At 45.0% G+C, this 23,193-nt stretch overlaps 1 protein-coding gene across 13 annotated transcripts in view; it reads right to left on the reverse strand.

Annotated features, from left to right (window-relative positions):
* TMEM164 (transmembrane protein 164) overlaps positions 1–3,144 on the reverse strand; it is a 192,378-nt gene extending 189,234 nt beyond the window's left edge. For 4 of the 13 annotated variants that reach the window (XR_016391292.1, XR_016391293.1, XR_016391291.1 and 1 more), the window contains exon 1: positions 1,601–2,667. Coding sequence is in view for 10 of the 13 variants with exons in the window: in XM_089904182.1 (XP_089760308.1) it covers positions 1,601–1,990 (390 nt within the window). In the remaining 3 variants the exon portion in view is untranslated. Of the gene's footprint in view, positions 1–1,600; positions 2,670–2,985 lie in introns of those variants that run through there. The other 9 variants (XM_022556662.3, XM_089904185.1, XM_022556657.3 and 6 more) reach the window with 9 other exon arrangements.
* Positions 3,145–23,193: the final 20,049 nt, after the last annotated feature.

A 23,193-nucleotide genomic window follows, 5' to 3' on the forward strand; every position in this document is an offset into this window, starting at 1 on the left:
CCAAGAGCCTCACATAGCAGCGGCTGAGATGCGTTGTTTCCTTTCATTAACAAAAAGCCCATTCATCAAAAAAAGGAAAGAAAGAGGACAGGCTCAAATTTACACAGAAGGTCTAGCTGGGAGAGCCCTGGGTTTCCTGTGAATGGCATCACTCCCCAAGAAGTCCTCTTTGGAAAATGCTACCCACTCCAACTCTGCTGGATGCTTATAGCCATCCCATCAATAAGAGCTGCTTTATTCCAAAGTTGTCTACACCTCCTTGCCACATCTGCAAGACTGGAAGGGGTTTGTGGCCATTCACATTTTACAGACTGGGAAACTGAGGCTAGGAACCTGCCATCAAAGGAGTTCCTAGAACACAGAGCTAGCAAGCATGCCGGCCACAAGCAGGCGGCGCCATGCCAATCAGCATCGGCCGCTCCCCAGAGACTGCCCTGCCATTCCGCAACCCCAAAGAGGGTAGATTACCTTTCCAACCCGGAAAGCTAATTCATCTTTTGGCTGCAGGCGAGCGACCTCCCATCCCTGGGCTCCACCAGGCCTTTAAAATGGAGATAAGCATCTCGACCTCCCGCCCCACACAGGGTTATCACAAGGCTCCTGAGAATAACCTTCTACAAATATAAAAGCAGTAAAGATGCTAATGACAGGTTTCAAAACTGTCCCTGGATAAAACACACCAGGTTTTAAACAGCTTGAAATCTAGAAAAGATTTTTTTCCCTTTCTCCTCTTCCTCCTCCTCTACGATTTTATAGTTTTAGAGCATCTCTCTACACAGGCTGAGTACAGAAAGACAGTCTCGCACTTGGTCCTCACCCAGATTATTTTTATGTATCTGGCAACTTTCCTTTTCAATCTCATTTGTTTTTCTTAGCGCCACTAATGGGAGGTAAAGAAATCAGCTGTCTGGGCACCCCTGGACCGTGACCTCAGGAGAGAGAATAAGAGTGGTAAGACGGAGAGGTTTGCAGGAAATAAATACCCTCTCACCATGGACAGAGAAAAGTTCATGAGTCTGCCTGGGGTCGGCTTCAGGGTGCAGTTAGTAGGAGCTTCGTGCTGCTCCAACACCGCAGAACTCAAAGGCAGACCTCACCCCGAGAGCGTAAACTCCCAAATGAAAGAGTCATTCAGAGAAACCCGTAAAAGGATTTCCCCAAAGTACGACAGTGGAGACCAGTAACCTTATGTGACCACCTCCAGGAAAGAATGTCACCAGGCCTCTGGGAAATTAACTGTGGCAGAGGTAACGGGGGAATGGGCCATGGTCCCCCACTGGTGATTCAGAAAGGGCACCTGGCTGGGGCTGGACTTCCTGCTTGTGAAAGACCAGGGCAGGCCTGGGAGGGGAGGGGTCGTGGCCTGAGTGCTAGTCTTTCCTAGTGCCCACCTCCACCGTGGAGCTGACGCATTGTGCAAAGGTAGAAGAGAGCCAAATCTGAAATCCGCACACAAACTGCCTCGCTGGAAAATCATTTGTGAGGGTCCCACTACCCGCAGGGATGAGGTGCTCTACACTGCCACGTGTCCTGAGCACACAAATGACTCTGATGGCTGAGGCTGCCCGGGGTGGGGTGGGGGGGAAGTCAACAGACTCACATGCATCATGGTGACCAGGTGACAGGGGTTGAGCAGGTAGATGACGGTCTTGGTGGCGAACTTAAAGCCCACCTCCACCCCGAAGGTCAGGCACAGGGCTACTAAGAGCAGATTCTTGCTCAGGCTCTCTTTGCCTTCCTCTGGCCGCTGGGTCACCTGCTCTGGCTGGCAGCCACGGCCACCCCTACCGTCCTCCTTCGTCTGCCTCAGGATGTGCCGCAGGGCCACCAGGATCTCCAACAGGGCCAGGGTCAGGACCACCACACTTTCCAGCAGCCGCTGCTGCCAAGAGAGGAAGGCAGCACAGTCGGGGCCCCCATTGCCTGCAAAGCTGGGGTCCACGCCCCCATAGAGCCAGTCCAGGAGACTTTGGTAGCTATACCGGGACATGATGCAAAGTGGTTCCCCTCGACCACCGTGCAGGAAGCAAGAGCGAGATGGAACACAAGCCCAGAGGGTGGCCCGGGTGGTGGGACATGTACGGAGGGCACACCCCCGCACCCGCACCCCCCTCCGGACACCAGGGCACCTAGAGCAGGGGACGGGAAGCTACACGCGAGGCCCGGGGCAAAGTGCTGGCTCTAACTTGTCCCCACGGCTGTCTGGGGAGCCCCCCGCGCTTCTCCAGTGGCCACCAACGAGGCAGGGTGGAAACGAGCCGTTGGCCAATCTAAAAGGAAGGAGAGGAAAAAAAAAAAAGGTCTCAAAGAGGCAATTGCATCGGGAATTTACGAGGCGGGGAGGGGTAACTAGCGAGGGAAGAAAAGGAGAACAGGGGCAGTGGCGAAGCAAGCAGGGGTCAGGGGAAGTCGGAGGCCGGGAGGGTCAGGGAGAGGGCCGAGGGGACCCGGCAGCGCGGCGGGAGCGAACCGGGGGCGACGGCGAGGGGACACGCGGAGGCCAGGAGGGGAGCTGGCGGGGCCGGGCAGGGCGACGGGGCTGGCGGGGACGCCGGACTCCTCGTCTCAAGCACTCGCCACAGGGGGATCGCTTACTCCTGCAACCGCGTGGCCGCCTCTGCCCGCAGCGAGCAACTTCGCCGCCGACTGGCCCCTCCGAGCCAATTTAGAGCCGTCCCTGTCCAGCCTCCCGCCCCCGGGTACACCCCCGAGCCCCCAGCTCCACCCCCCGGCCCAGACGCCCGCCCTCCGGGCAGCACCTCCCCCAGCCCGCGGCCCGCCCGGGACCTGCCCCCCTCGCGCGGGCAGCGGCGGGAGGAAGCCGGGAGGGAGGGAGGGAGGGAGGGAGGGAAGGCGGGCGGGAGGCCGGGCCAGCCGGGGGCTGGGCTCCGGCCGGCCCCCTCCCTCCATCCCGGCGCCGCATCTTCCCGCGCCTCCCGCCCGGCCCCAGGGACTGACAGCCGCGCCCTTCGGGGCTCCACTCACCGGCAGTCGGCCTGCAGCCCCGGCTGGGCACTCGCTTGGATCCCCGCGCTCCCCACGCCCGGGCACTCGGCTCCCCCGGCGGCTGCCGCGGCCGCCGCGCACGGCTCCTCCTCCCCGTCTTCCTCCCCCTGCAGCCGCCGCGCTTGCTTCCTCCTTCTTCCCCTCCCTCTCTCCTCCCCCTCGCCGCCGCCGCCGCCGCCACCTCCCCCTCCGGTTCGGCTCGGCCCCTCGGGCCGCGGCCACCGCGCCTTGCCTCCTCCCCTCTCCCGCCTCCCTCGTTCCCCCTGCCGCTCCCACCCTTCACACCTCCCACCCTCCCTCTTTGCGCCTCTCCCTCCCCTCCCTCCCCCGGGCTCAATCCCCGCCTCCTTCCCCTCCTCCCCGGCCTGCCTCGCGTTCGGCACTCGCCGAGCCTGCACGCGTGCACTGCCACCTTCTTGCACCACCGTCTACGGAATTCGCCTCCTCCGCGAAGCCGTTTGGACCGACTCCACCTCCTGCAACCCGGTTCGCCAGGGCATTTCTTTGTACACCGGGCACCTAGTAGGCGCTTAGCCAGCTCTCGCTAAGTTCTTGGGGGAATGGACGAGCCTGTCTAGTGATGAGCAGCTGGTCAAGCTTGGCTTTGACCGGGGGGGGGGGGGGGATCTGCTGGGTGTGACCTTCTACTGTTCGCCTCTCCTCCAGTCCGCCCTGAAATAGCAGACTCGGGCGGGGCCCGGAAGGCGTCTTCTCCCACCTTTCTAGCCACAGCCCTACTCTCCAATACTAGGACGAGGCTTCTTTTCCTACTTTGCCCGGCCCTTCCCCCTCCTGCTCCGCTCCAGCGTTTCTCCTTCTAACCTCCGGACACACAGCCCACCGGTGCCGCTGCCGTCTCTGCCTCTGCCTCCCTCTCCAGGCCCTCTGTCTCCCCTTTCTCCTGCCACGCCTTCGAGCTCAATCGTACTCTAGCTGGAGGAAAAGAAGCTTCCCCTGACCTCTTTCCCTCCTCCCTCTCTGCGACGGAGCAGCTGTTTCCCAACCTGAACTTGGCCGAGAGTCCTGCCACTGAAAGGCCTGCCAGGACGGTGTGGGTGTGCAGGGGCCCCAGAACTGGATAAGGGCTGCTGATTGAAACAGGAGCCCCTCTTCCCTGCTGCTTCCTACCCATAGACTGTGGTTTGCTTTTCTTTGGGCAAGGAAACGGGAAAAAGACCTTTTAAGAATCTACCTCGTGTTGGTTTAATATTTATTGAAAACTCAAAAAGAGAATATCCAGAAAAACACAGTTAGGCACCTCGCCTGGGAAACACTTTCTGGTGTTGGCTGCAAGCCAGACTCAAAACATAAAATACAATCTACTGTATTATCAGGCCATTGTCCTCCCATCCTTTCCAAGTCTGGTTTTCCCCACGTAACCTCAGAGCCAGGTAACCTTGTCTAATTCCAAGCTTTGTACAGCATCAACCATACACCTGATGCTCTCCAAGTGCTAATTAATAAAGAACAACAACAAACAAGGATTGATTCAGCGGCTCTCCATAGGTGTTTTGTTAAATCCTCTGCACCATAACATTAAGGATAAAGCTGTGGAGCTCCTGGCAATGACTGCAGCCTGAGACCTCAAGTTCCTATCTTCAAGGAAGTAAGAATGAGGTTATAGCACTCAGCAAAAGGCTTCATTAATCCATGCAGAACTTCCTTGGGAATTTGGCCTAGAGGGTCCTGTGTTTGCAAGATGACTGTCTTTAGTGACTGTAGCCAGGCCAACTTCCTCACCTGAGGCACAAATTCCTCTCTTGCCAAGTGTAGAATAGCCAAGTGTTTTGACGACTAGGATTCTAGTTCTAATTATGCCATTTACTTGCTATGTCACCTTGGGCAATTTACCTCTCTGTGCCTCAGTTTCCACCTCTCAACCGAAGGGTTATCAGTGATCTATTATCTAATTCCTAGGATTATGCACATTTAAAATGAGTTGAATTATGCAGCACATTATGTAGTATCAGGTGCATGAAAAGTGCTCGATAAATGCTACCCGTTAGTTATCTTCATCCAGTTCTGCATCTGCGCTGGCAGGCCTGCATGGGTGCAGACACACTCACATTCAGTGCCTTCCCCTACATCTGCATAAACAATCCTACCCAGCCTTCAAAGCCCACGTGAAATTGCACTCTCCCTACCCCCCACCTCCAGCTCCCAGAGCTCTCTCCCTCCTCTGAACTTCAGCAGCAGTTATCGCCTGCACTACTCATTTTATTCTGAATCACATACTGCCTTCCATTGTTCTCTCATTGTTAGTTCTGTCTCCCACACTCAGATCTTTGACAGCAGGGATGGGTCTTCATCTTTTCTAACCCCCCCTCAGCACCTAGCAGAGTGGCAAACATAGTAGGCACTATGCACAGACACTGGGGGAGTGTTGTCCCCATAGGTAAAAGGCAAACAATGATTGAACTGAAATGGTGGGTCAGATTTTGGAAACTCATAAGCTCCAGACAAATGTCCTGATCATTTCCTTGCTGGGACAACAGGCCATTGGCTTCTTGTCTCCAAACCGTAACAAGAGCACATGAACTTGGTTTTTTAAGTAGAACCTTGAAGCGCAGTGATAAGGGAACTGGGACCTTGGGGAAAGTCATCTCTCCGTGACTCCATGTACTCAGGTAAAATGAGTGGGGTGGACTGGAATGGATTCTAAGATGCCTGTCGACTCTAAGATTCTATGATTCTAGGAACTCAGCCTTGCTGCCTTCCATCCAAGTCATCTTTGAACCTTAAGGCAGAAACCTGATCTAACTGGCTTGGTGATCCTAGCCACCTTTCTGCCTGTTGAGACAGTACCTTAAATTCTTTTGTCCAAAGTACCTTCCCAGCTATAAACTCAGCTGACCTCCTATGGAATGCAAAGAGTCAAATTATTACCTCTGTCATACCACGGACGAGCAGCTCAGAAAGGTGTAGTGACTTGCCTAAGATCACACAAGTTCGTGGCAGAGTGAGGGCTAGAATTGGGGGTTCAACAGCACGGACCAGAGCAAGCTTGCTCATTGACTTGGCCATCTGACCCTTTCTCCTCCTGCACTTCATATTCTTTGAATCCACTCCTGTCCTTCTACGCACAATCTAACCTGAAAGTCAAATGCGTGCATGATTGCCCACAAGCAAAAAACAATGCACAATCCCCATATTATACAAAATGTTATCAGTAAAAATAAACTGCGTGTATGGGGGAGAATGAAGAGAGAAGCCTTTGTCTTGATCTATCTGCTTACTGCTTCTTTTTTCCCCCTCATTCATTCAACACTAGCATTCATTCCACAAATATTTACTGAGCCTCTATTACAAAATTACATATTGCATAGGAATATCCTAGACTTGTAGGCCATCTCTGCCTTCAAGGAGCTTAAGATCTAGCTAGGGAGACATGACAAACAAACAAGGAAGGCAGGATAACAATACAGGAGGGAGGTATAAATACAAACCAAGCAGGTAAGAGCTGCTGCCACCAGAGCAAATCTTGCATATTTCAAGTGAGCTGCACAGGCAATGAGGGTAAGAATTCAGTAGTTCAACACCAGGCAAAACTCACAGCAGTAAAGGGGAACAGAATCTGTCACCCCAGAATATGCCTAGTTGGCATAAGGATTATTGTAGACTGATTATTTTTAAGAAACAGCTGACATAGGAGAACTTACCCTTTTGTAAGAGATATTTACATTTATAAGGGAAATCTCCATTTTTAAATGTGTCTCCCTCTCTGTACAAGGTAGAGAAGAAAACTCTCTAGAAGCTCTCTAGAAACTCTTATCAGCAGAGGAGGCTACAATTTAAATCTGCATAACAACTTTACCCTTGTTTACTGTGGTTTTCCTGGTCACTCACTTTGAATAGCTGGCTCCCTCCACCCTCAACATCATTTGTCTTTATAAGATGGTAGTTAAGGTGGTGGCTTGTGCCATTTCAGGGAGTTACTCAGTTTTCCTGGGTCTCTCCCATGTACTGTATACAAAACGAGTCTCCCTAAAACTGTTTCCATGCTGAGTTTATGATTATCCTTTCTATCCAAAACTTTATTCCCTTTCCTGTCCTGCCCCTGTTCCCCCTGGGTGGTGGTGGGGGGGGCTTAGTTCCTGCAGAAGAACTCAAAGAAACACAAAGATTGTTATGTATACTCCTTGAGGAGGAACCAGGACCCTGCACTATTGTTCCTTAATTGCTCCTCCTTTGTTTATACATTCCCTTACTTCTCTGATTAGCAACTGTTTGAACCTGCCCTTTGGTACTCAGGGAAGTTCTAGAGGCTGAAGCCTTTTTCCAACACATAAGAAATGGGAGACCCAGAAAGGATTTGTACCCAGGAGGGCCTCAAAGGGTCCTGCTCGGTTTCAGTGAGGGAATGCAGAAACAAAGAAAAAGCAGGTAAACAAGAAAAGTAATGACAATAGTTCAGTGATAAAACAGAGTCCTAGTTCCTCCTCAAGAGATATACATAACAATCTGACATATATCTTTGAGTTTTCTGGAGGAACTAAGACACACACACACACACAGGTGGAGGATGGTGACTACTTGCTGAACACAAGCACATAGACCCCAGACTGGTTGGAACCAGAAGGTTGATGATTAAGATTCCAGAAACATCACCCTGTTATCTCATCACCAACCAATCAGAAGAAAGTCATGCACCCTGCAGCCCTCCCCTCAAATGTTGCCTTTGAGGCAACCCTTCCCTTAAAATCCCTTCCCTGAAAGCCTTTGGGAAGCTCAGGTCTTTTGAGCATGAGCCACCCATACTCCTTGCTTGTCACCTGCAATAAAAGCTGGACTTTCCTTCACCACAACCTGGTGTCAGTAAATTGACTTTGCTGTGCAGCGGGTGAGCAGACCCAAAGTTCAGTCCAGAAACATATACAGGAGGTATACATGTTATTAAATGTCTGTTTGTTTTTCTCCTGTTGATCTGTCTTATTGCAAGGGAGTCTCAGACAGGAACCTAGAAGGGGAGAGGGAACATTATTTTTCCTCTCCTACAGCAGTTCTTCTTGGGGGGCACTGACAGGGAAGGTAAAGGAAGTCTTCCAGAGTATAGGCAATGCTTATTTCTTGATCTGGGTGCTGTTACATGGGTGCACACATATGTGAACATTCATAGACCCCCAAACTTGAGAGTTTTGCACTTTACCACGTACCAGTTATATCTCAGTTTTGAAAAAAATTCAGAGAAGAGAGAAAACATCTAGAGCAGGAATTGACAGGAACTTCTTCATGGAGGTATTTAATTGGAGTTGTGAATGAATCTAGGCCAGTGGTTGTCAGCTCTGTCCATGAAACCAAGCAGGACCCTGTGGGGCTCTCCAAGGTACAGAAGCCTTTCCATGTCCCCTGTTTCTTGTTTGCAGGAAAAAGCCTTCAGCCTCCTAGACCTTCGTGAATACCAAAGGGCAGATTTAAATAGTTGCTAATCAGGGAAGGGAGGGGATGCAGAAACTAAAGAGGACCAATCAAGAAACTATAGTGCAGCCTCCTGGCTCCTCCTCAAGGGATATACATGACAATATCTTTGAGCTCTTGTGCAGGAACTAAGGCCCCCACCCAGGTGGAGAATGGTAACTTCAGGCTGAGCACGAGATTCCTGGAGCACCGCCCTGTTACCTCACCACCAACCAATCAGAAGAAAGTCACATACCCTGCAGTCCTCACCTCAAATTTTGCCTATTAAAAACTTCTCCCCAAAAGCCATTGAGGAGTTTGGGTTTTTTGAGCATGAGCCACCTGTTCTCCTTGCTTGGCCCTGCAATAAATTTTCTCTGCTCAAAAGCCCAACGTTTCAGTTTGTTTGGCTTCACTGTGCATTGTGCACATGAACTTGAGTTCAGTAATAGGTACACTTAAGAATCAACTGAGTAGCTTTTTAAAAATACTGACTCTGGGGCCCACCCCAGACCAATGCAATCAGAAGTTCTGGAAATAGGGCCTTAGTATGTTTTTTTTTTTCTTTTTTCTTTTTCTTTTTTAATTAAAGTGGAGAACTACTATGTGTCTGGTCACTACAGCAAGAATATCTAACTAAGGCTGATGAAATACCAGTAAGTGGTATACAGTATCTCATTTAAGCCTCATGATAGACAAACCTGAGAGATAGGTATCATTATTATGATCCTCATTTTACAGATGAGAAACTAGAGGCTCAAGTCATACTGCCTATAAGTGTCAAAGCTGGATTTCACCCTAGATCTGTTCACCCCAAAGCCTGAACCCATATACACTATTGCCTGGCAGCCGATCATGTCACTGGGGAAACACAGGCAAATGCTCTTGATAGACGAGCTGGCTGTCCATGAAGAGATCATTGCTTTTTAAATGTTCTCTTTTTTTATTGAGAGTTAACTTACATACACTAAGATGCATTACTAGTCTTAAGTGTACAGCTCCATGAGTTTGACAAATGTATACACCCCTATAATCACCACTCAGATCTTGATGTCCCACACCCAGTCAATCCCCACCCCCAGAGGCAACCATTGTTCTGATTTCTATCATCATAGATTAGTTTTGCTTAAACTTGAATGCCATATAAGTAGAATCATAAACATGTACTTTATTGTATCTGGCTTATTTTGCTTACCCTTCTGTCTGTGAAGTTCATCAGATCACTTCTTATGTCAGGAAATAAATACTAAGAGTATAGGAGATGCCAAACCAATTACACTTGGGACCCACCAGGGCTCAGGGCTTTCATTGCCAAGCTGGGAACTGTTGTAACTGGGAAGCCCCTTCTCTACCCCCGTCACTATAGTTCCCAGCCATCTTCCCACTGCTAATATTAACAGTGGGGCCCCCGTGTTGTATTTCTACTGAATTGTTCAAGACACATTAACCTCATACAACCTGGGAAGCAGCAGAAGCCAGCTTCCTGGAGTCAGAGAGAGGTATATACTACAAAGAAATTGGCCTCTGGACTCCAGGAGCCCCAGGAAGATTTCCAGTCCTCCCAGTTTTGGAAAGGTCTCAAAGAACATTAATTAACATTTGGTAGGAGGTGGGGAGGGCATTTCTGCTGCAACCCCACCTTAGTAAAGTTTAATAAAGTCTTTATATTCCCCTCTACTTCCCATCAGAACTGAGCCCAGAATGCCATGGCTGATCCCCAAATAACACAAATTGGACACAGCTACTCTCTCTCTCCTTCCGTCATCCTTCCACCCCAAGCTAATGCCAGCCTCTTGTGCTCAGCTACTCTATTTTTGTAGGCAATTCCAAATTTCTAGATTTTCTAAGTCCATTTCTATGTGCTAGCCCTTCTTCTCATGGTAGAAACAATACAACTCTTTTGAATGGGTTTAGTCATATGGACACAGCTTTACTCTCTCTCTGTTCAGGGTCTCCAGCATGAGGCAACAATAACTCCAACTCTCACAATGTGCAGAGTTCTTTCATCAGGGCTGTAAAAGGCGGAGAATCACAATCCTTGCACTCTATTTCCTGGCTTTATTTTAAGGGTTTCCTTTCTATAACCTTGAACTTTGACCTTTGGACTTTATTTGTAAGTCTCCTGGAGTCTCCAGACATCAAGCTAACTTTTTGATATGGTTCCTTAGTATCTGATGGAGTTTTTTCTTTGATTGTTTGCTTTGTTGTTTGGCTCCCTAACTTCTAACCTACTTTGATCCCTCTAGCAGCAATTTTCACTTGCCCTCCACTGGGTCGCTTGATAAGAGACCTGACCCACTAGTTGAGAAAATCACTGTGTTCAGAGACAAAAACGATCCAGGTTCTAGCCTTGTGTCCTTGACTTCCTACCTAACCGACTTCACCCTTTGGTTTCCTCATATTTGGCAGAAAGGTACAAATTCCAAACTCTCCTTGTTTCACAAGTATATGTACGGGACAAATAAGAATATACACCTGAGGGGACTTCTTTGGTGGTCCCGTGGCTAAGACACTGTGCTTCCAATGCAAGGGGCAAGGGTTTGATCTTCCGTCAGGGAACTAAGATGCTGCATGCTGCACAGCATGGCCTAAATTAATTAATTAATTAAAAAAGAATATACACCTGAGGTGCTCTGCAATCTGGTTGATCTATAAATTCAAAAGATTATTACCATCATTAAATCTTAAATAATGGGAAAGTCATGCTTTTACAAGGGAAGCCAGTTAGAAGTACATATATCAGGTACACACCAAGAAAAGAAAGAAAAACTTCAGGAACAGCACACACGAAAAAGGTCTTTGCTTTGGGGTAAACTAACTGAACAGAACTGACATTATTAAACCTTTTATTTATCATCTAGAAAGCCCAAGCCAAGCTGAAGAAGAAGTTCAAGATTAACAAATTACTCCTCCAGCTTCCAAATTTAAACTTTGCCTTAATTCCTTTAATTGGCTATCAGTGGAGAAATGTTTTCTTGGCTTGTAGTCCTAAGTTACCACTTACTGTGTTATCAGAAATTCAATTTGGCATTATTTGGTTATTTAAATCATGAAGCAGTCAGGTGGTTGTCTTTTTTCCAGGGGTTCCAAGAAAGGTGTGTGGTTAAATGTCACAGACTCAGGCAGAGCCAAAAACTTGCTGTGGCATACTGGGCAGAGCAGGGAACTCTTCAGGACTTGGGTTGCTTGCTCTGTCCTTCACACAGTCTGGGAAAGGCTGGCTGGCAGAAATGTCATACAGTTCAAAGCGCAGGAGAGAACTAGCAGCCAGGAAACCCGGGTTGAATTTGATTAGCTTGGGCTAGTCACTCTCTTTCTTTGGGGCTCTACTTTCTCTTTTGGAATCCGAAAGGATTTCAGTCACTCATCTCTAAATTCCCTTCTAGCTTTAATAGTCCTTAAAAAAAAAATCAGGAATGTTGGTGTGAAAAAACAGGCCTTAAAAATATGGGCTGCAGTTTGGAATCCTGACTATCTAGCTCATTTGTCTCTTTCTATGCCACGATGCGGGAAAGAAGAAATTGCTCCATTGAATAGAGACATAAGCTGATTGATTCCACGCTAAGCTAGTCCCAGGTGCATGGAAGATGGCAGACCCAGCATCTTCCTGAGGGAGGCTCATATCTACTGGTTGTATTTCCTCACGTCCCTTGTTATCATTCTTTTTTTTTTAACATCATTATTGGAGTATAATTGCTTTAAATTGCTGTGTTAGTTGCTGCTGTATAACAAAGTGAATCAGCTGTACGTATACATTATCCCCCATCCTCTCCCTCTTGAGCTACCCTCCCACCCTCCCTATCCCACCCCTCTAGGTGGTCAAAAAGCACTGAGCTGATCTCCCTGTGCTATGCGGCTGCTTCTAACTAGCTATCTATTTTACATTTGGTAGTGTATATATGTCCATGCCACTCTCTCATTTCATCTCAGCTTACCCTTGCCCCTCCCTGTGTCCTCGAGTCCATTATCAAAGTCTGCATCTCTTTATTCCTGTCCTGCCCCTAGGTTCATCACAACCTTTTTTTTTTTTTTTAGATTCCATATATATGTGTTAGCATACGGTATTTGTTTTTCTCTTTCTGACTTACTTCACTCTGTATGACAGACTCTAGGTCCATCCACCTCACTACATATAACTCAATTTCATTTCTTTTTATGGCTGAGTAATATTCCATTGTATATATGTGCCACATCTTCTTTATCCATTCATCTGTCGATGGACACGTAGGTTGCTTCCATGTCCTGGCTATTGTAAATAGAGCTGCAATGAACATTGTAGTACATGACTCTCTTTGAATTATGATTTTCTCAGGGTATATGCCCAGTAGTGGGATTGCTGGGTCATATGGTTGTTCTATTTTTAGCTTTTTAAGGAACCTCCATACTGTTCTCCACAGTGGCTGTATCAATTTACATTCCCAGAAACAGTGCACGAGGGTTCCCTTTTATCCACACCCTCTCCAGAATATATTGTTTGTAGACTTTTTGATGATGGCCATTCTGACGGGTGTGAGGTGATACCTCATTGTAGTTTTGATTTGCATTTCTGTAATGATTAGTGATGTTGAACATCTTTTCATGTGTTTGTTGGCAATCTGTGTCTCTTCTTTGGAGAAATGTCTATTTAGGTCTTCTGCCCATTTTTGGATGGGGTTGTTTTTTTTTTTATATTGAGCTGTTTGTAAATCTTGGAGATTAATGCTTTGTCAGTTGCTTCGTTTGCAAATATTTTCTCCCATTCTGAGGGTTGTCTTTTCATCTTGTTTATGGTTTCCATTCCTGTGCAAAAGCTTTGAAGTTTCATTAGGTCCCATTTGTATATTTTTGTTTTTTTTCCATTTCTCTAGGAGGTGGGTCAAAGAGGATCATGCTGTGATTTATGTCATAGAGTATTTGGCCTATGTTTTCCTCTAAGAGTTTTATTGTGCCTGGCCTTACATTTAGGTCTTTAATCCATTTTGAGTTTATTTTTGTGTATGGTGTTAGGAAGTGTTCTAATTTCATTCCTTTACATGTAGCTGTCCAATTTTCCCAGCAACACTTATTGAAGAGACTGTCTTTTCTCCACTGTATATCCTTGCTGCCTTTGTCATAGATTAGTTGACCTTAGGTGCGTGGGTTTATCTCTGGGCTTTCTATCCTGTTCCATTGATCTATATTTCTGTTTTTGTGACAGTACCATACTGTCTTGATTACTGTAGCTTTGTAATATGGTCTGAAGTGCAGGAGCCTGATTCCTCCAGCTCCGTTTTTCTTTCGCAAGATTGCTTTGGCTAGTCAGGGTCTTTTGTGTTTCCACACAAATTGTGAAATTTTTTGTTCTAGTTCTGTGAAAAATTCCATTGGTAATTTGATAGGGATTGCATTGAATCTGTAGATTGCTTTGGGTAGTAGAGTCATTTTCACAATGTTGATTCTTCCAATCCAAGAACATGGTATATCTCTCCATCTGTCTGTATCATCTTTAATTTCTTTCATCAGTGTCTTATAATGTTCTGCATACAGCTCTTTTGTCTCCTTAGGTAGGTTTATTCCTGGGTATTTTATTCTTTTTGTTGCAGTGGTACATGGGAGTGTTTCCTTAATTTCTCTTTCAGATTTTTCATCATTCACGTATAGGAAGGCAAGAGATTTCTGTGCATTAATTTTGTATCCGACTACTTTATCAAATTCATTGATTAGCTCTAGTAGTTTTCTGGTAGCATCTTTAGGATTCTCTATGTATAATATCATGTCATCTGCAAACAGTGACAGTTTTACTTCTTCTTTTCTGATTTGGATTCCTTTTAATTCTTTTTCGTCTCTGATAGCGGTGGCTAAAACATCCGAAACTCTTTTGAATAATAGTGAGCATGGGCAACCTTTTCTTGTTCCTGATCTTAGTGGAAATGGTTTCAGTTTTTCACCACTGAAAACGATGTTGCCTGTGGGTTTGTCATATATGGCCTTTATAATGTTGAGGTAAGTCCCCTCTATTCCTGCTTTCTGGAGAGTTTTTATCATAAATGGGTGTTGAATTTTGTTGAAAGTTTTTCTGCATCTAATGAGATGATCATATGGTTTTCTCCTTCACTTTGTTAATATGGTGTATCACATTGATTGATTTGCGAATACTGAAGAATCCTTGCATTCCTGGGATAAACCCCACTTGATCATGATGTATGATCCTTTTAATGTGCTGATGGATTCTGTTTGCTAGTATTTTGTTGAGGATTTTTGCGTGTGTGTTCATCAGTGATATTGGTCTGTAATTATTTTTTTTTGTAACATCTTTGGTTTTGGTATCAGTGTGATGGTGGCCTCGTAGAAAGAGTTTGGGAGTGTTCCTCCCTCTGCTATATTTTGGAAGAAGTTGAGAAGGACAGGTGTTAGCTCTTCTCTAAATATTTGATAGAATTCGCCTGTGAAGCCATCTGGTCCTGGGCGTTTGTTTGTTGGAAGATTTTTAATCACAGTTTCAATTTCAGTGCTTGTGATTGGTCTGTTTATATTTTCTCTTTCTTCCTGGTTCAATCTCTGAAGGTTGTGATTTTCTAAGAATTTGTCCATTTCTCCAGTTTGTCCATTTTATTAGCATATAGCTGCTTGTAGTAATCGCTCATGATCCTTGTATTTCTGCAGTGTCAGTTGTTACTTCTCCTTTTCCATTTCTAATTCTAATGATTTCAGTCTTCTCCCTTTTTTTCCTGATGAGTCTGGCTAATGGTTTATCAATTTTGTTTATCTTCTCAAAGAACCAGCTTTTAGTTTCATTGATCTTTGCTATCGTTTCCTTCATTTCTTTTTCATTTATTTCTGATTTGATCTTTATGATTTCTTTCCTTCTGCTAACTTGGGGCTTTTGTTCTTCTTTCTCTAATTGCTTTAGGTGTAAGGTTCGGTTGTTTATTTGAGGTTTTTCTTGTTTCTTGAGGTAGGATTGTATTGCTATAAACTTCTCTCTTAGAAGTGCTTTTGCTGCATCCTATAGGTTTTGGGTCGTCGTGTTTTCATTGTCATTTGTTTCTAGGTATTTTTTGATTTCCTCTTTGATTTCTTCAATGCTCTCTTGGTTATTAAGTAATGTATTGTTTAGCCTCCATGTGTTTGTATTTTTTACAGTTTTTTTTCCTGTAATTGGTATCTAGTCTTATAGAGTCGAGGTCGGAAAAGATACTTGATACGATTTCAATTTTCTTAAATTTACCACGGCTTGATTTGTGACCCAAGATGTGATTTATTCTGGAGAATGTTTCATGAGCACATTAGAAGAGAGTGTATTCTGTTGTTTTTGGATGGAATGTCCTTTAAATAAAAATTAAGTCCATCTTGTTTAATGCTTTGTTTTAAAGTTTAAAGCTTATGTTTGAAGCTTATGTTTCCTTATTTATTTTCATTTTGGTTGATCTATCCACTGGTGAAAGTGGGGTGTTAAAGTCCCCTATTATGATTGTGTTACTGTCGATTTCCCATTTTATGGCTGTTAGCATTTGCCTTATGTATTGAGGTGCTCCTATGTTGGGTGCATACATATTTACAATTGTTATATCTTCTTGGTTTGATCCCGTGATCATTATGTAGTGTGCTTCTTTGTTTCTTGTAATAGTCTTTATTATAAAGTCTATTTTGTCTGATCTGAGAATTGCTACTCCAGCTTTCTTCTGATTTCCATTTGCATGGAATATCTTTTTCCATCCCCTCACTTTCAGTCTTTATGTGTCCCTAGGTCTGAAGTGGGTCTCTTGTAGACAGCATATATATGAGTCTTGTTTTTGTATCCATTCAGCCAGTCTATGTCTTTTGGTTGGAGCATTTAATCCATTCACATTTAAAGTAATTATCGGTATGTATGTTCCTATTACCATTTTCTTTTTTTAAAAAAAATATTTGTGAAGGTATTAAACACATCAATCTGAGACACTTCATTAATTAATTAATTTATTTTTGCTGTGTTGGGTCTTCGTTTCTGTGTGAGGGCTTTCTCTAGTTGTGGCAAGCGGGAGCTACTCTTCATCGCGGTGCGCGGGCCTCTCACTGTTGTGGCCTCTCCCGTTGCGGAGCACAGGTTCCAGATGTGCAGGCTCAGTACTTGTGGCTCACAGGCCTAGTTGCTCCGCGGCATGTGGGATCCTCCCAGACCAGGGCTCAAACCCATGTCCCCTGCATTAGCAGGCAGATTCTCAACCACTGCACCACCAGGGAAGCCCACCATTTTGTTAATTGTTTTGGGTTTGTTATTGTAGGTCTTTTCCTTCTCTTGTGTTTCCTGCCTAGAGAAGTTCCTTTAGCATTTATTGTAAAGCTGGTTTGGTGGTGCTGAATTCTCTTAGCTTTTGTTTGTCCCTAAAGGTTCTAATTTTTCTGTGGAATCTGAGATCCTTGCTGGGTAGAGTAGTCTTGGTTGTAGGTTTTTCCCTTTCTTCACTTTAAATATGTCTTGCCACTCCCTTCTGGCCTGCAGATTTTCTGCTGAAAGTTCAGCTGTTAACCTTACAGGGATTCCCTTGTATGTTATTTGTTGTTTTTCCCTTGCTGCTTTTAATATTTTCTCTTTGTATTTAATATTTGATAGTTTGATTAATATGTGTCTTGGCATGTTTCTCCTTGGAGTTATCCTGTATGCAACTCTTTGCACTTCCTGGACTTGATTGACTATTTCCTTCCCCATATTAGGGAAGTTTTCAACTATAATCTCTTCAAATATTTTCTCAGTCCCTTTCTTTTTCTCTTCTTCTTCTGGGACCCTTATAATTCCAATGTTGGTGCATTTAATGTTCTCCCCGATGTCTCTGAGACTGTCCTCAATTCTTTTCATTCTTTTTTCTTTTGTCTGCTCTGTGGTAGGTATTTCTGCTCTTTTATTTTCCAAGCCACTTATCCATTCTTCTGCCTCAGTTATTCTGCTATTGATTCCTTCTAGAAAATTTTTAATTTCATTTATTTTGTTGTTCATAATTTTTTTTTTTTTTTTTTTTTTGCGGTACACGGGCCTCTCACTGTTGTGGCCTCTCCCATTGTGGAGCACAGCCGCTCCACGGCATGCGGGATCCTCCCAGACCGGGGCACGAACCCGTGTTCCCTGCATTGGCAGGCGGACTCTCAACCGCTGCACCACCAGGGAAGCTCTGTTCATCATTGTTTGTTTGCCCTTTAGTTCTTCTAGGTCCTTGTTAAATGTTTCTTGTATTCTCTCCATTCTATTTCCAAGATTTTGGATATCTTTACTATCATTATTCTGAATTCTTTTTCAGATAGACTGCCCATTTCCTCTTCATTTGTTTGGTCTGGTGGGTTTTTCCCTTGTTCCTTCATCTTCTGCTTATTTCTCTGTCTTCTCATTTTCCTTAACTTACTGTGTTTGGGGTCTCCTTTTCACAGGCTGCAGGTTTGTAGTTCCTGTTGTTTTTGGTGTTTGCCCCCAGTGGGTAAGGTTTGTTCAGTGGGTTGTGTAGGCTTCCTGCTGGAGGGGACGGGTGCTTGTGTTCTGGTGGTTAAGGCTGGATCTTGTCTTTCTGGTGGGTAGGACTGCGTCCAGTGGTGTGTTTTGGGGTGTCTGTGAACTTTGTATGATTTTAGGCAGCCTCTCTGCTAATGGGTGGGGTTGTGTTCCTGTCTTGCTAGATTTTTGGCATAGGGTTTCCAGCACTGTAGCTTGCTGGTCATTGAGTGGAACCAGGTCTAAGTGTTGAGACAGAGATCTCTGAGAGAGCTCTTGCCAATTGATATTACATAGATCCGGGAGGTCTCTGGTGGTCCAATGTCCTGATCTCGGCTCTCTCACTCAGAGGCTCAGGCCTGACACCTGGCTGGAGCACCAAGACCCTGTCAGCCACACGGCTTCAAATCTTCTTCAGTGTGTTCTTTGAGTTAGTTTTCCAGTCTGTTGGATCAAGGAGTTTTCCTTCTTCATATTTTACAAAGAATTCTCCCTTTTCTTTCCCTTTGTGTTTTCCAGTTTCACTCGCTCATTTGGTGCCGGGGGCAGAGGCCTCACACCTGGCTCTTCAGACCAGAATCCATAGTGCAAAATGGCTGCTGATCCCTCAGCCAGACGGGCTCTGTTATCATTCTTTTTAGTAAACATGTATTGAAGGCCACTCTGTGTGAGGTAATATGTAGAAACACGTATTTTACAGCTAAAATTTCACAATGTATATTTCGGACATTAGAATGCATAAACGCACTTCCCTTTTTTCTTTTTTGCAGAAGTCGAATAGTGCGAGAAATATTTTAAGTCCCTGATGCTGAAATTAATATAAAAATAAGTATTGACTTTATTTCATGAATCAATATTTGAATAACCAAGTAAACAAACAAATCAGGCTTGAAATCAGAGAGACATGGGTTCAATTCCTTGCCATCGTTCCTTGATGAGCTTTTGCAACTCCAGGCAAGTGACTTAACCTCTCAGAGCCTTTTTCCTCATATGTGTTATGCTATTCAAAGTATCCAGCTTGCAGGGTGGTTGTGAGGATCGAAGAGGTAATACATATGGAAAGTAGCTAACATGCTGTCTGGTAAGTAAGCCATTCAATAACTGTTTGCTTTAGGGATTTTCCCCTTTTTCAATTCCAGATATTCATGTTTTAATCCTAAAGCAGAAATCAAATCTATCCCAAGTGGGCCGATTTTCTGTGGACTAGGATACCCTTTTACTTCTGTAGCCTCAGGTGAAACTGACATCCTGTCCCAACACAACATTGCAGGAGTGTTATTAGAAACCACACACTTTGCTGCAGGGGAGGAAGAAAAAAGGAAAGAAAGAAAATCAAGCATCTGGTACATGTGTTATTGATTTGGAGATGTGGGCAAGCTGGCAGTCTGTAGTTGCTCTTTTCCTGAAGTGCAGAGCTGTCAGAAATCAATATGCTAAAAGCAGTTTTGGAAAGCAATCTCAGGAACCCCCCAGGGGATTCTGAGAGCTGTTGCTGCATTCATCCTAGCTCTACGCAATCCCCTACCCTAACCTGGTACTCTGTAAGATAAGCAGTCAGTGCACTATCTCCTCCCTCCCTGTTACAGAGAAGATAAAGCTATTCTGTCCATCCCTCATGGGTAGGCCCAAGAGCTTTGAATCACTGTTCCAGCAGTGGAGTCAGATTGAGGATAGGAGATTGATTTCATTTGACTTGAAATTACTAAGGGGTACTGATAATAGCACCCTCTCTTGGAGCATGTTAAACAGTGACCAGGGCCAGGTGAATTTGCATCTCTTCTGAGAATTCTTGAGGGGAAGTGTGGCAGTAGCAATCAACTTCCAAATTTACACTTAGGTCTCAATCTACACTGAGAATTGTAACGCTATTGGTGATAATAAAAATAGTAACAGCCATCATTTATTGAGTAGTTATGTGCTAAATTATCACAACTCTGTGGGGAAACCAAGGCTTAGAGAGAGAGAGAGGATAAGTAATTGGCTTAAGTTTCCACTGGTAATAAGGAGGAAATAACAAGGGCAAGTTTGCAAGCCAGATCTGTCTAAATGCAGAGCCTGACCAGCTACACTCCACACCACCCTGCCTCTTGCCCAGAGTTTTATAGGACCTGTGGCTTGTTCTTGCAAAATGACTGTCTAGGTCTGGAGGACTCATTTGTGGACAGGGGCGCAGTCACTACTGTTTGGAGCTGGGGAGTCAAGAAGCAAATGAGCCACACAGGGTTTCAGCCCAGGACCTCAGCCTCATGATCACAATATTTTAATCTTCTGAGCACTTGGTAATACCTTCTACCATTAAAGATGGGTAGGCTTTTTACTTGCTGCTTCAAATCAGGAAGTGATTGAGCTCTTTCAAGGACTCATTTGGCATAACTGGCATCTGCTTTCAAAACACTTGGGGATTGAATATCTTCAGAGCAGTTCCCTCTTGGATGGGGTTCTCCCGATATTGATGGATTTGTTTCTAAGGAAACAGAGACAGAAAGAACAAAGGAATAAGAGACAGGAGTCCCCATTTTGCTCTTGGATTGGCCCCTGGCATGCTAATCGCTTATCTACACCAGGGGTTCCAAAAATGAACGTTTTATACTCAGATTCTTAGCTTATCCCCATGCAGCTCAGCCTCTTTCCAGAGCCTCCCCCATTTGGAGCTACCCTTTGTGGCGGAGCCATAACTTCAGGGCCACCTCCTGCTCCTTTCCTCCATCCATTCTCTTCATCAACTCTCCACCTATTCTTTCATCCAGATTTCACCTCCAGATGCCCTCCTTCCCCTGTAAGGGATACTCAGCGTGACGTGCACGTGACCCGTACAACTCATGATACACTATTAGTCCACAGCACAAGTATGGATTCTCTTCCTTTCCATATTTGATATTTCCTTTACTCTGGCTTAGAAATTTACAGGAAGCTATATGTAGAGAAAAGTACAATTTGTCATTAAGGCAGGTGAATGATAAGATGCAGTGACCGCATGAGACTCAGATGGAAGCTTTCTGTTTTCCCCTTTGGAATGGGCCATCTCTGACTTGGCATTTCCTGGTTCTTCAGAGGTGTGCACAGCACAATGTTATATGAACATGTTATATGAATGATTCAATGTTATATGAATCAGGCAGATGAAGAGTGAAGGGGTCCACTAAAGAAAAATCTAATCGGACTTAAAAAAATGAATATAGTACACAGCATAGTGCCTACAGTTAATACACAGTGCCTGTACTGTATATGTGAACATTTGCCAAAAGGGTAGGTCTTGGGACTTCCCTGGTGGCACAGTGGTTAAGAATCTGCCTGCCAATGCAAGGGACATGGGTTCGAGCCCTGGTCCGGGAAGATCTCACATGCCGGGGAGCAACTAAGCCCGTGTGCCACAACTACTGAGCCTGCGCTCTAGAGCCCGTGAGCCACAAACTACTGAGCCCATGCACCACAACTACTGAAGCCCGTGCACCCTAGAGTCCATGCTCTGCAACAAGAGAAGCCACCGCAATGAGAAGCCCATGCACTGCAACGAAGAGTGGCCCCCTCTCACCACAACTAGAGAAAGCCCGTGCACAGCAACAAAGACCCAATGCAGCCAAAAATAAATGAATAATAAATTTATTTTAAAAAGAAAGGGTAGGTCTTATGTTGTGTTCTTATCTCCCCAAAAATAAATAAATCAAGAGGGTAGGAGGAAGCTTTTGGAGGTGATGGTTATATTTATGGCATTGATCGTGGTGATGATTTCACAAGTGTATACTTATCTCCAAACTCATCAAGTTGCATACACTAAATATGTACAGTTTTTTTGTATGTCAATCATACCTCAATAAAGTTTTTTTTAAAAAAGCAAACATAACTGGATAGAGGGTACCCAGGGTCTCTCTGTATCATTTCTTACAACTGCATGTGAATCTGCAATTATCCCAAAATAAAGTGTAACTTTTAAAAAGAAAAGAAAAGAAGATCTTTATATATAGGATTTAGTCTGGAGTTCCTAAGAGAAAGAGATCAGTGGAAAATCAGGTCCAAACACTTCTGTTTCCCTCAAAGATCAAAGAAACTCTGATTCTGAGTGCAGAAACCATGACCTTATTAATATTCAATTGATTAAAGGTAAAAGAAGAAAAACGAAAACAAAAAATAGAGAGAGAAGAATGAGCTACTTCTCATGGTGTTGCTTATTCTCTTTTTTGACCCTCAACATGATGTTTTCCCCTCAGTTGCGTCCGCTGCAATAACTGAAGCAGCCACATCATCTGATTGGGATGGTCGGGTCAACCCTAAACAGAAGGGATATCCCCCAAATGGTGATTCTTTAAAAAAATAAATAAATAAAAAGGATCTATCAGCCTTCTAGGGCCATTTGCGTCCTTTGGGCCTCTCCCAGCCCTATCGGCCTCTCCCCCTCTCTCTCTCTCCCTCTCTCTCTCTTTCCACCCCCATCACATCATCCAAAGATTGGATTTCATCCTGTTTTCTATAGAAGACAGACCAGGCTTGCCTGGAAAGAAAACATCCCTGGAGAGATTAGAATCTGACAAGTTCTCATTTCCAGCATCTAAAGGCAGAGGATTAGATTAAAAAATAAATAACGTAATACTGTGCTGCAACTGCACTACACGAGGTCCCTAATATATGGCGCTTTTAATGGCGACCGGCCAAGGTGGTTCTTAGAAGCAGATGGTTGGTACTAAATTGGATCAAAGGCCCTGCACACCTAGGAAGAGGACAAGAGGAATAACTTAGATTTAGAGCAGAAAAATGACTTCTGGTTTTTCTTCCTGTTCTGATATAAACATTCAGTCATAAGCTTCACATTGAAGTGTGTGTTTGTGCAAGCTGGGGAGAGGAGGGAGGGCAGAAATGCTAGTTTGTTATAGCCAGCACCTGTGGCTGAAGGGGCCCAATAACTACCATTAAGCAGGACACGCCTGGGTTTTCGCTTCCTATTCCTCCTGACGCCCCTCCAAAGGTCTTTCACTGCTCCTCCCTTCTTACTTTTATCTTCTTTCTCTCCCTTACCCTGTCTCCTTCCATCTCTCCTTTTCCCCTGGCCCAGAAAATCATACTAACCTTAAAACTCACCCTAAAAATGTTCAACTAGTGTCACCTGACTTGGAAACTCAGCAGATATCGTCGTCAATCTCTCATCTTTGTCCCCTCCCACTCTGGATTGGCTTCCATCTCTGGGGTGACACATCCCAGCCATCCTAAATAGCCCACAGAGTAACACATCTGAGTCTGGCTGCCTTGTGGTTAGTGGATGGGGAGCTTGCCTGTGTTAAGGGGACTTCCTTGGCTGTTCTCCAACCCTACAGAGAAGCACAGTTGCTCTGTCATCTCCCTGCTTCCCACCCTCCTCATGTTCACCTGACAGGATTCTTGCCTATTCC

This window comes from Delphinapterus leucas, chromosome X (assembly GCF_059928025.1).
Source record: "Delphinapterus leucas isolate spDelLeu-1000000601 "Yukka" chromosome X, BTC_Dleu_Yukka2, whole genome shotgun sequence".
Classification (NCBI taxonomy): Eukaryota; Metazoa; Chordata; class Mammalia; order Artiodactyla; family Monodontidae; genus Delphinapterus; species Delphinapterus leucas.